This window comes from Salpingoeca rosetta, assembly GCF_000188695.1.
Source record: "Salpingoeca rosetta unplaced genomic scaffold supercont1.1, whole genome shotgun sequence".
Taxonomy (NCBI): domain Eukaryota; class Choanoflagellata; order Craspedida; family Salpingoecidae; genus Salpingoeca; species Salpingoeca rosetta.
In genome coordinates this window covers 2,629,418-2,640,822 of record NW_004457740.1, presented here as the reverse complement: position 1 = coordinate 2,640,822, position 11,405 = coordinate 2,629,418, and the positions used below count along the sequence as shown (strand labels likewise).

General features: G+C 55.4%; 3 protein-coding genes across 3 annotated transcripts; 1 reads left to right on the top strand and 2 right to left on the bottom strand.

Moving 5' to 3' along the window:
* Positions 1 to 15: 15 nt before the first annotated feature.
* PTSG_00583 (uncharacterized protein) lies at positions 16 to 6,733 on the bottom strand. Its single transcript, XM_004999071.1, has 14 exons — positions 6,285 to 6,733; positions 5,920 to 6,068; positions 5,610 to 5,737; positions 5,127 to 5,240; positions 4,825 to 4,864; positions 4,333 to 4,497; positions 3,955 to 4,070; positions 3,696 to 3,784; positions 3,361 to 3,469; positions 2,833 to 3,066; positions 2,459 to 2,542; positions 2,123 to 2,177; positions 1,819 to 1,917; positions 16 to 1,589 (listed from the first exon to the last, which is right to left on the bottom strand). Exons 1-14 carry the CDS (start codon positions 6,497 to 6,499, stop codon positions 496 to 498), a joined length of 2,691 nt encoding a protein of 896 aa, XP_004999128.1. The 5' UTR covers positions 6,500 to 6,733; the 3' UTR covers positions 16 to 495.
* A 113-nt stretch (positions 6,734 to 6,846) lies between these two features.
* Positions 6,847 to 9,368, top strand: PTSG_00582 (electron transfer flavoprotein beta-chain). Its single transcript, XM_004999070.1, has 7 exons — positions 6,847 to 7,017; positions 7,283 to 7,366; positions 7,620 to 7,844; positions 8,102 to 8,164; positions 8,425 to 8,659; positions 8,867 to 8,913; positions 9,118 to 9,368. Exons 1-7 carry the CDS (start codon positions 6,961 to 6,963, stop codon positions 9,172 to 9,174), a joined length of 768 nt encoding a protein of 255 aa, XP_004999127.1. The 5' UTR covers positions 6,847 to 6,960; the 3' UTR covers positions 9,175 to 9,368.
* A 116-nt stretch (positions 9,369 to 9,484) lies between these two features.
* Positions 9,485 to 11,399, bottom strand: PTSG_00581 (uncharacterized protein). Its single transcript, XM_004999069.1, has 5 exons — positions 11,340 to 11,399; positions 10,888 to 11,035; positions 10,528 to 10,673; positions 10,078 to 10,143; positions 9,485 to 9,913 (listed from the first exon to the last, which is right to left on the bottom strand). The coding sequence occupies exons 1-5, from the start codon at positions 11,340 to 11,342 to the stop codon at positions 9,827 to 9,829; spliced, it is 450 nt and encodes a 149-aa protein (XP_004999126.1). The 5' UTR covers positions 11,343 to 11,399; the 3' UTR covers positions 9,485 to 9,826.
* Positions 11,400 to 11,405: the final 6 nt, after the last annotated feature.

Here is an 11,405-nt window from a genome sequence, read left to right as displayed (position 1 = left end):
GTTACTCATCGTCGCTGCCTCTTGTCTCTTTGTTTATGGCTGCAAGAAAATGACGTGGAATTCAATAACGCCCCTGCTTTGGGTTGAATCGCCAATGTGCACACACACACACACACACACACACACACACACACACACACACACACACACACACAACTCGGGAACAAGGAAGAGGTACAGCGCGTCCCTCTGGCCAAGCATAGTCGCGTGAAGGAGGATCAGACAGCGTACAACAATCAAGGCAACCGCGAACAGAGAGACACAGAGAGACTCGCACACATTTGCCCTCGCACACATATGCATTCGCAAAACCCACACATGTATGAAACGTAACAGAAACAAAGAAACATGCTGCCTTCCTTCATCTCTCCAAACCCCATAACATGTCACATACACACACACTCTCTCTCACTCACACACACATACACACACACACCACAACGCGCCCTTCTTCTTCCCAATCCCCGCTTAAGCCCTCACATGAGTGCACCACGTTCAGCGGTAGTGGCCAGGGTATGCACCGTACTGGCTGGTGTTTCCGTACGGCCCAGCCTGCGGGTTGTAAGGCGGCTGCCCATATGCAGCCTGTGGTGGCTGGCCATAAGGAGGATGCTGCTGCTGCTGCATGGGTGGTGGTGCGCCCTGGTAGGGTGGCATCTGTGGCTGCTGGCCGTACGGCGGCTGGTACCCACCCTGTGGCGGCGGCTGCATGTACCCGCCATGCTGCTGCTGCGGGGGCTGCTGGTATGGCGGCATGTATGATGATGACGACGACGACGAGGGAGCAGACGCGTATCCCTGGTACGATTGGTTGGCCGATGGCGGCACGTACTGCTGCGGCGGCGGCTGGTACCCGTATGCGGGCTGTGGTGGCGCCTGCTGCGTGCGCGGCTGTGGCACAGACGGGTACGAGGATGACGGCTGCGGCTGCGGCGTCGCCGTGGAGGTGGCGGTGGCGGTGGGAGCAGATGATGATGACCCTGGTGGTGTTGAGTAGTCCTCGCTGGGAACAGAGGCAATGTCACGCGTGATGCTGCTCTGCAGGTCCTGCTTCTCAAAGTCGCGCGCCACGCAAAAGTCGGTGCACTTGGCCTGCTGCTTGGACAGCAGCCCAATGAGCTGCTCATAGAACTTGGACCCCTCCTGCAGGTCGCGCGAGAGCGTCTTCCACGCCTCGTACTTGGCGGCAAGGTCGTTGAGCATGGCCTCACGCTCTGCGCCGCCAGCGGACTTTGATGCGCGGAAGCGGTCGTTTGCTTCGCGTGTGCGCGCCATCACGTCTGTTGTCTCCTGCACCAGCTGCTGGGCCTCCTCCACGGCGTTGGTGTAGTGCTTGAGCTGCTCGTCAAACAGCGTCGCCTCGTCGGTCGAGCTGCCCTTTTCCAGCAGCAGATGCGTGATATCGTCCGTTTCCTTGAGCTGTTCGAATTTGGCGGACATGGCGTCGCGCAGGTCGCGCAGTTCGTCCAGACGGGTGAGCAGCTGTGTGAGCTCCTCCATTGGGGCGGCGGGGCCGCTTGCATCGCCGCTGGACGTCGGCAGCGCAGCCTTCACCTCCTCGATCGGACCAGCCATAAACTGGATCGCAGCTATCGTGTGGTGGTGGTGGACAAGAGAGAGTGGGGAAAGGGGGTGATGGGAAGCGAGAGAGGGGGGAAGGGTATGCAGAGTGTGAAATGCGAGTTCTTCAGCGTGAAAACAAAGAGGAGCGGGGGGCAACACGGATCCCTTGCATAAAGCTTATAAGACAATGACTAGAGTAAGTCGCACATGTGCACACACGCACGCACAGGTGCCATGGTTGCTGCACGGGCGTACGTTCGATTTCGTGAAAGCGGTGGACAACTGTCTGGTCGCTCTGTGTGGCGTTGTCGATGATGCGCGTGTACTTGTCAATCTCCTTCCGCATGTTTGCGTCTGCAGCGCAACATGAAGCAAGGAGGGGGGGACGCGAGAGAGAACATGGCAGGGATGAGTAAGTGAGATGGCAGGCGAACAAAAGAGGGTGGTAGGGGTGGGGAGTACTTTGGGGACCCCGCAATTGGATCACTCCACGTTCTTTCTCCTCCCCACTCCTGACAGAGCCTTGCACAATGCGTCTGTGTGGATGTGTTTGACTGACTCAGTTTGGCGGAGGGCTCGCGGGACCAGCGGGACCCGTACTTCTGGCGCAGCTCCTGTCGTGATGGTGATATGTGCAGACAGAGAGAGGGAAAGAGAGAGGGAAAGAGAGAGAGAAAGAGAGAGAGGAGAGAGAGTGTGTGTTTGTGTGTGTGTGTGTGTGTGTGTGTATGTGTGTATGTGTGTGTGTTGAGGTGGAGGTTGAGGTGGACAAACAAGGGGTGAGGGCAGTAGTGGGTCACAAAAGTCAGCACAATGCGCGCAGGAGGCACAACGTCGACCACCACACACACCATGCCCACGCCCACAAGCACGAGCACGTTCAGCGAACACGTACGGTGTCTGCCTTTTCCTCCTGCTCGAGGCGCTCGCGGGTCTCGTCAAGCATTTCACGGCACATCTTGCTCTTCTCAGGCAGCGCCTGCAGCGGAAACATTCGCGCATGCACGCAAGAGACAGTTGCAGGAGGGCAAATAACGTGTACGTGTGTAAATGTGGGGGGGTGTATGTATCTGCGAGCGGCTGCCGCACAGTTGCAACATGTACACCCACACACACACGCACACACACACACACACACGCACGCACACACACACACACGCACACACACACACACACACACAAACCACACACACACACACACACACACACACACACACACACACACACACACACACACACGTTTGCATGTGTGTGTGTGTCGCTACTCACTGCAATGAGGTCGTTCAAGGGGGCGGTGCCACCGGCTGCGCGAATCTCTTCGCAGTGGGCCACGAGAGCTTGCGGGATGTCGGTTGGGTTCTGCACGGCCTGCAGTGCACCCGGCAGCTGCATCTCCGTGAGCCCTTCCACGCACTCGTTGGTGCTCTTGTTGATGGCCTCAATCTGCTCCCGGATAAACTCGTCGCGCTTCTCCGCGTACCGCTGCGCACCCTGGTGCACAGACTGGAAGTATAGTTTGAGCGTGCGTGTGTGTGTGTGTGTGTGTGTGTGTGTGTGTGTGTGTGTGTGTGTGTGTGTGTGTGCGTGTGTGCGTGTGTGTGTGTGTGTGTGTGTGAGTGTGCGTGTGTGTGAGTGAGTGAGCGTGTGAGTATGTGTGCGTGAACACAAAAAAAGCACAAAAACGTGAGGGCACAGTAGACTAGATAAGGCACACATGCACACGGCTGCACATACTCCCAAGCCCTCCGCTCCCCCCCCCCCCTTCCCAACGACACGAGATCGAGCGTGCGGTCTCACCAGGGGCATGATGGCGGCAAACGGGTCGTCGCCCATGTACTCCTTGGCCGTGAAGTCCGGCAGCTCGCGGTCCGCACTCACTGTCGCGTGCTGGTCCAGTGGTGGCAGCCTGCGTATGGATTGGGTGAGAGGGGGGAGGGATGATGATAGTGAGAGGTTCGTGAGGTTCGTGAGGTGTGTGTGTGTGTGTGTGATATTGCGTGCATCACGCCTTTCGTCTCTCTCTCTCTCTCATTCTCTCTTTGTCTAACTATCAATAACTCCCTTCCCCCTTGACCCCCCCCCCTTGCTTTTCCCTGGTGCATGCGGTGTTAGCGCCGTGGCGCGTGACTTACGCAGAGGCGGCGGGGACAACCTTCATGTAAATCATTCCGTTCTCCTTCTCGTACTCTTTGATCAGCGACGACACCGTCTGTTGCAGATGCTGCAGTGCCAACATTTTCGGAGGGGGAACAACAAACGTGAGCCGTACATACATGCACATCTCAACGATGATACCCAGTACATGCACGCACAACCCACATCTCATCACACACAACACACGCACTCCACATTACACCACACCACACGAGGCAGGAAACACGAGCTGCTCACGCTGGTGTTGAAGTCGGTGCCTGCGGCCTGGTGCGCGGCCTCGGCAAGCTTCGCCTCTGCAATGCGCAGACGCGCAATGGCACTGCCCATCTCCTCCTCAGCCTTGTCCGCCATCGCTGCGCGGCGTTAGGGATCAATGGGGTATTTGGGGGTGGAGGGGGGTGGAGTTGGGAGTGTGAGCGGTAGATGGGCTGGCAGTCGAGCATCGCTGCACCAATACACAACACGCACACAGGCACAAAGGTACAAAATGCAATGAACCCTTCAGCACACAACAACACACTCACACACAGACACACACGCAATCACACATACACACACCAGCACACAAATCGCGCTGCACACACACATACACACTTACACACACGCACAGCCTACCGATTCTGTACTGGGCGTCTGCCTCGTAGTAGGCGGTTTTTGCCTGCGTGGCGGCGAGCCAGGTCTTGTCAGCGACGCCGCTGGCCACGAGGTTGCGGTACGCATCCGCATAGAAGCTCGAGGTCTGCTTGGCAAGCTTGGCAATCGTGCCGTTGCTCTTGCGCTCTGGTTTGAGGGTGGAAGTTAGGGTGGGGGAGTGGTGGCGAACAGCAGGTAGGCAAGATGCCATGTAAGAAGCAGTGGAGGAACAGCGCATAACTTGCTGGATGGGTTGATGTGTGTGTGTGTGTGTGTGATGGCGTGTGACTGTGTGTGTGTCACTGTAGGGTGTGTGTGAATGTGTATGTGTGAATGTGTGTGATATTGCGTGTGATTGTGTCTGTGTGTGACTGTGGTGTGTGTGTGTGTGTGAATGTGCGTGTGTGTGTGAGGTTGGAGGTGGCTACGAGCAATGAGACATTGATTTGGACCACGCGAACAGGCAACACTCACCAACGACACACTTGCGCCAGTACATCTCCTGGCTCTGGGCCTGCAGTGATGGTGACGGTGATGGGAACAGCAGCGGGATTGTGTTCGAGCAGATGAGAAATGGTCAGAGCAAAATGAGCAAAGCAGAGAGCCGGGGCAAAGCAGACATACCCTCACATGCACTCACAAGCACACACATTCACACATTCACACACACACACACACACACACACACACACACACACACAAGCACACATTCACACACACACACACAAGCACACGCACACAAGCACACACACAAGCACACACACAAGCACGCGCACCAGCATGAGGAAGGAGAGGGCGTTGAGGAACATGGGCTGGAGGTCCGAGGATGGAGGTTTGGTGTAGTACTTGTGCACTTGCGCAGCCACGTTCTTGAAGCACACAGCGGCGCTCTGTGCAACGGTAATGGAGGTGAAAAAGGGAGTACACAACCGCAACGGGAACGACAAGCGGCCAAGTGAGCGAGCATCCGGGCACAGTCATCGTGGCGGAGTACACGTGCAGGTGAAATGGTACGCGACACATGAAGGCACACCAAGGCTCATGGCCAAGCTTCTGGGCTCACATCGCACACGCACACACACGCACACACACGCACACACACGCACACACACGCACACACACATGCGCACACACGCCCACACACGCGCACACACGCACACGCACACACACGCACACACACGCACACACACACACACGCACGCGCACGCACACACACGCATGCACACGCACACCAATATACACCTACGAAGAGGTGATACCTGGAAGTTGACGGAGGCATGCTTGAGACCCGCGTCGGAGCTGATGTTCGCCATGGCGCCAATCTGGCTGTGCACGGCGCCCATGTTGTACAGCACGTTGATCATCTCAAAGTTGATGTCCTCGAGAGCTGGAACAGCAAAACAGAAAATACAAAGAGGTGATGTGGCCGTGAGAGGCGAGAGAGGGAATGTGGGGAAGAATGCAACCCGTCAAGAGAAGATAGGGCCAAGCAGTGCTCCAATCAAAGCAAGAGGGACCGAGGCGGCCATCGCAGCCAACAACAAGCCCAGCGGCCCGTTCTCGACTCACCGACGATTTTCTTGCCGCCAAAGACGCTGGAAGCCTGGCTGTCCTCCCACGAGAACTTCAGGACAATGGGCGACGGCAGGATGCCATCCCACGGTTCCGACGTCTTGAATGGGAAGCGGCGTGTCAGCGCAGTCAGCCGGCCATAGTATCTGTCATCGTGCGTGATTGAGTGAGTGTGGTGTGTGTGTGTGTGTGTGTGTGTGTGTGTGTGTGGTGTGTGTGTGCATGTATGTGTGCGTGATTGAGTGAGTGGGAGGTGCAAGAACCATGCAAGTGCTCGACATACATTGGAACGCCATCATCCCATTGCCATCACGAGCACACCCACAACAGGAACGTCGACATCAAAGGACAAGGACACGCACTTCATGACGGCCTTGAGGCCGGAGTCGTGCTTCTCGGGGGCCTTGACGATGCAAGAGTCGCGCAGCTCCGAGAGCTCCTTCACGGGCTCCTTGAGGGTGGCTGGGTCTTGCTGGTACTCGCGAGACACAAACTTGGCCAGCGGTTCCACAAAGGAAACATGCTGCGCCTTTTTCGGGTTGACCGAAACAAAGGCCATGGACCCGTGCACCGGCATTGCTGCTGTTGTGCGTGCGGTTGCGTGCGGTTGCGTGCGTGCTTGTGCGTTGGGTGTTGTTGATGACTCTCTTGTTGTTGGGATCGACGATATGAGAGACGATGCGTAGGTGGATGGCGTGTGTGTGTGTGCGTGTGTCCTTTGCTGCGGTGTTGGGGGTGGATGAATGGTTGTATGGATTGGCGTTGTGTGTCAGCAGCAGCGCCCTTTCCTTTGGCTTTTGTTTGCTTTTTGACGACGTGATATATGTTTCGCACAAGAAATACTCTTGTGCGCACCTTGGTGGATATGACATGACTCATCGAGCGCGCAATTGCGGTTAAGAGATGCGCTTATTTCCACCTCCAACCGCAACACACTTGTCCATTCTCCATCACTTGCTTTAGCTGCTTGTGCCACTGCTCTCCTTCCTTCGTTTGTGTTGTTGTTGCTGTTGACCGACCAAGGAAACCAAACCGACCATGTCTCTGCGTCGTGCCCTCGTTGGCTGCAAGCGCGTCATTGACTACCTCGTCAAGGTGGGTGTGTCTGTGCGTCTGTGTCTGTGTGTCTGTGTGTCTGTGTCTGTGTGTCTGTGTGTCTGTGTGTCTGTGTGTCTGTCTCTGTGCATGAGTTTGTGTCTGTATGCCTGTGTGTGTTGGTTGCATTGCGCGTTGTTCTGTACGTGTTATGATCCATCATCATACATGGCACACGTTGAATTGCAACACTTCACCACATACCGTGACGGTTCAACCACACACAAACACACACTCTCAAACGCACAAACGCGCATGAGAATAGGTTCGCGTCAACCCCCAGGGAACCGGTGTTGTCAAGGATGTCAAGCACTCCATGAACAACTTTGACGAGATTGCCGTCGAGGAGGTGTGTTTGCGTCTGTGCGTCTGTGCGTCTGTGCGTCTGTTTGGTGGTAGAGACACTGAGTACGGTTTGCAATTGACTTGACCCATCCTTGTTCAAACCACGACATTTTCACACCACGACATGTGTACGGTTTGCAACTGAGGCAGCTATGGTGAAACGCAAAAGCAACTCATGCATGTACCCTGGCACACAACACCAACGTACCCCCTGTTCCTCACCCATCCATGCGACCGTCTGTGTCGGGGGAGCGCAGGCCATCCGCCTGAAGGAGGCCAAGAAGCTCGAGGAGGTTGTGGTTGTGTCGTGCGGCCCCAAGCAGAGCGTCGATGTGATCCGCACCGCGCTTGCCATGGGTGCCGACCGCGGCATCCATGTCACCGTTGACGACACGGACAAGCTTGAGCCCCTCGCTGTTGCCAAGATCTTCGCCAAGCTCGTCGACGTCGAGAAGCCTGACCTCGTCATCATGGGCAAGCAGGTCTGATGCTCATGGTTCTTCGGCGGCTTGTGCGTGCGTGCGTGTGTGCGTGCGTGTGTGCGGTGAATGTGTATGTGTGTGTGTGCGGTGAATGTGTATGTGTGTGTGCGTTGATTGTGAACAACACATTGTCCATGCGTTGATGTCAACCATTTGCTGGCGCTTTCTGTGCCTCATCATATTCAATGCAAGGACCCCCACCAGCTACAAATACACACACTCAACTCACGACACTCGTCCCGCGTTGGTCATTCCAGGCGATCGATGACGACAGCAACCAGACAGCACAGATGCTCGCTGCCCTCGTGGACTGGCCACAGGTACAGTGCTGGCAGTGGTGGTGATCGTGATCGTGAAGAAACGAGGGACAGTGCGTTCTGTTGTGGGCTTGGACGTGCCCGCCACGCACGAAACTGGACCACGTGTGCACAAAGCGAGTGACCGCAGTGTACACCAATGCCAAGGCAACACGCTCACAACAACAACAACAACAACAACAACAACAACAACAACAACAACAACAACAACAACACCACCACCACCACCACCAACAACAATCACTACCGCACGCGCGTGCCAGGCGACGTTTGCGTCGAAGGTGGTCGTGTCTGACGATGCGAGCAAGCTGGAGGTGACGCGCGAGATTGACGGCGGCCTTGAGACGATCAACGTCAAGGTGCCTGCAGTCATCAGCGCCGACCTGCGCCTCAACGAGCCCCGCTACGCCACCCTCCCCAACATCATGAAGGCAAAGAAGAAGAAGGTCGACACCAAGACCCCAGAGGACCTTGGCGTGGACATTGTTTCCCAGCTCGGTGCGTGTGTAGGTTGGTGCGTGCGTGGGTGGCGGTTTTCCGTGTTACTTTGTGCTGTCAGCATTGTGAAGTGTGTTGCAACGTGGCCTGCCATCATAGTGCGTTGTATCGTGATGTCCTTACCATGAATGTGCAAAGCTGCATGCATGCAAGCAATACATCTCACCGTTGTCCTCTTGACGCCTTGCCTGCTACTGCCCACGTCAGAGTACGTGTCTGTTGCTGAGCCGCCAAAGCGCAGCGGTGGTACCAAGGTGCGTCCATCTTTGTTTTGTTTGATTTTGTATGTGTGTGTGTATGGGTGTGTTTATCTGTTGTGAGAGTGAGTGGCTGAGTGGTTGCTTGCAGTTCCATACACGGCTCAACCAATTGTTCCATGTGTTGCTCGATCCACATGCACACGTACATGCACGTACGTACCCTCGCTCACGAGTTGCGACTGCGCTGCTTTGCTGCAGGTTGAGAGCGTGGATGAGCTGCTTGACAAGCTCAAGAACGAGGCCAAGGTCCTCTGATCAGCCATCTCCCGCACATCCACACAACCATAGCCATACACACAAGCCACGCCGCCACATGCAACCCCACCTCCCACCAACGGGCGTGGAAACCGCTTCCATCGCCACACATACCACACCACTGCCGCTACTCGGTTGTCATCAGTCAGCTTTCGACTCTGTTTCGCGACCCAATACACGACTGCTCAGACCAATTTCCTCAATCAATCGCCACACGCTCACACGCGTGTATGCGGACACAAAGATGCATCTGCACGCTCGCTCACTCACACTCACGCGCGCGCGCACGGTGGCTTTTTTGCTCAATGTGTGACGGACCGATCGATGGTGTATGGAGTCAGACGAGTGAGGTTGGGAGGAGCGAGGGACGAAAGGTGTGATGAAGACGTGTGCGTGTGAACTGGGGCACATCCCCGAGCCAGTCACAACGCACGCACACATTCACACACACACACGCACAGACACACACACATACACACACACACGCACACACACACACACGCACAAAAAGGCGAACAATCGACGGCGTCTGTGACACAACAACAAGGCAACAAAGAGGCCACAGAGCACTGGGTTGAGAAGATGATGATGGTGGTGGTGGTGGTGGTGGTGATGGTGACAGTGCTGGTAGTGGCAAGGGCTGTGGTAACGGCTATGCAACGGCGTTGTCCTCCTCGCCAGCAGCATTCATCATCAGCCGCGCAAAGTCGTCAATGCTTAGCTGACCGAATGCATCCACCTGCGCGTGGTGGCAGCATGGGCGTGTGCATGCGTGTCAGCAAAATCGTTTGTGAGCTGTCGAGCACAGGCAATGCTTGCACATGTGTGTATGTGTATGTGTGTGTGTTGTGTGTTGTATGTGTGTGTATGTGTGTGTATGTGTGTGTGTGTGGCAGTGCACACCTCCGCCTGTCGGAAGATTTCGTCGATATCGTCCACGCTCATCTTGGATCCAATCGAGCTCAACACCTGGCGATGAAGGGCAGTCACTGACAGTGAGCATATTGCCAGGATGCGCCACAATCGCGGGCATTGACACGCGCGCACATGTACAAACGCAACTACGCTTATGTACAAACGCAAATACACTCAGAAACACGCACACTCACACACACACACACACTCACTCACTCACACACACACACACTCATTCACTCACACATCCACACATACATACACATACTCACTCACTCACTCATCCACACATACATACACATACTCACTCACTCACTCATCCACACATACATACACATACTCACTCACTCACTCATCCACACATCCAAACACATACACACACGCACATACTCACACATCCAAACACATCCAAACACACACACACACTCGCGTACTCACGTGTGAGAGCTCAGAGACGGTGACGACGTCGCCGCCTGTGCTGTCAAAGAGCTTGAGCGCCCGCCGAATGGTGCCCTCGATATCATCGTTCTTTGTGTTTGACAACGCACTCACCACCGTCTGCACTTGCGGCAGCGTTGCCGAGCCTGATACATGGACACAGAGGGTGGCGGCATGCAAAGAAGCAAACGGCAAGTGAGCATCCTTGGAAAGGCATAGCGATGAACATGCTGGTAAGTGCAACACACATGCACATGTACATGTGCAAGCAAATGTACACTCATGAAGAAGGCGCGTGGAGGTACACAACAACATCACAAGGAAGCACGCCGGGAAGAGGCGGCTGCATGAAGGTCGGACCTGAAATGCCGGCAGACTGCATGGCAGTTTTGATTTGTCGGTCCGTTGGGCACAGCCCTTGTGATCTCACGATGGTGGCCACGTCCTCAAGGGAAACCGTGTTCCCTTGCTTGAACAGGTCAAACGTGTCTGAAATGGTCATGCCACTCTACACGACGCATGTACATGTGCGTTTGTGTTGGAGAGAGAAACAGGAAGCGTGAGTAAACGCAGAGCGCATCACAAACACAAACATAAACACACCACACAAACACAAACACATAACCACACAACCACACAGCTGCACAACGCACAGGCCGCCGGAGCTTCTTGCTCCTGTGCGTGTGCACGCTACAACAAACAAGGAGTTGCAACGTGCAGGAGCACTAACACGTCAAGCGCACACGCTCCCACACTCTTTCTGACACAGACCGTCCATCCACGCATCGCCACACCCACCCACACCACCACACCATCGTTGTCGTTGTTGTTGATGAGCGAGTTTTCGATTTCAAAGAAGAGCAGTCTGCGACAGCACA

Excerpts from the sequence above, each read along its gene's own strand:
- PTSG_00583 (XM_004999071.1), bottom strand. The coding sequence starts at position 6,499 with ATGCCGGTGCACGGGTCCATGGCCTTTGTTTCGGTCAACCCGAAAAAG. Across the intron at positions 4,865-5,126 it reads CCCTCTCCTTCCTCATGCTG|GCCCAGAGCCAGGAGATGTA; the intron begins GTGCGCGTGCTT and ends CCATCACTGCAG. Across the intron at positions 1,590-1,818 it reads CCGCTTTCACGAAATCGAAC|CTGCGATCCAGTTTATGGCT; the intron begins GTACGCCCGTGC and ends ACCACACGATAG.
- PTSG_00582 (XM_004999070.1), top strand. The coding sequence starts at position 6,961 with ATGTCTCTGCGTCGTGCCCTCGTTGGCTGCAAGCGCGTCATTGACTAC. Across the intron at positions 8,165-8,424 it reads CCCTCGTGGACTGGCCACAG|GCGACGTTTGCGTCGAAGGT; the intron begins GTACAGTGCTGG and ends CGCGCGTGCCAG. Across the intron at positions 8,660-8,866 it reads GGACATTGTTTCCCAGCTCG|AGTACGTGTCTGTTGCTGAG; the intron begins GTGCGTGTGTAG and ends TGCCCACGTCAG.
- PTSG_00581 (XM_004999069.1), bottom strand. Across the intron at positions 10,674-10,887 it reads GCAGTCTGCCGGCATTTCAG|GCTCGGCAACGCTGCCGCAA; the intron begins GTCCGACCTTCA and ends TCCATGTATCAG. Across the intron at positions 9,914-10,077 it reads AAATCTTCCGACAGGCGGAG|GTGGATGCATTCGGTCAGCT; the intron begins GTGTGCACTGCC and ends CACCACGCGCAG.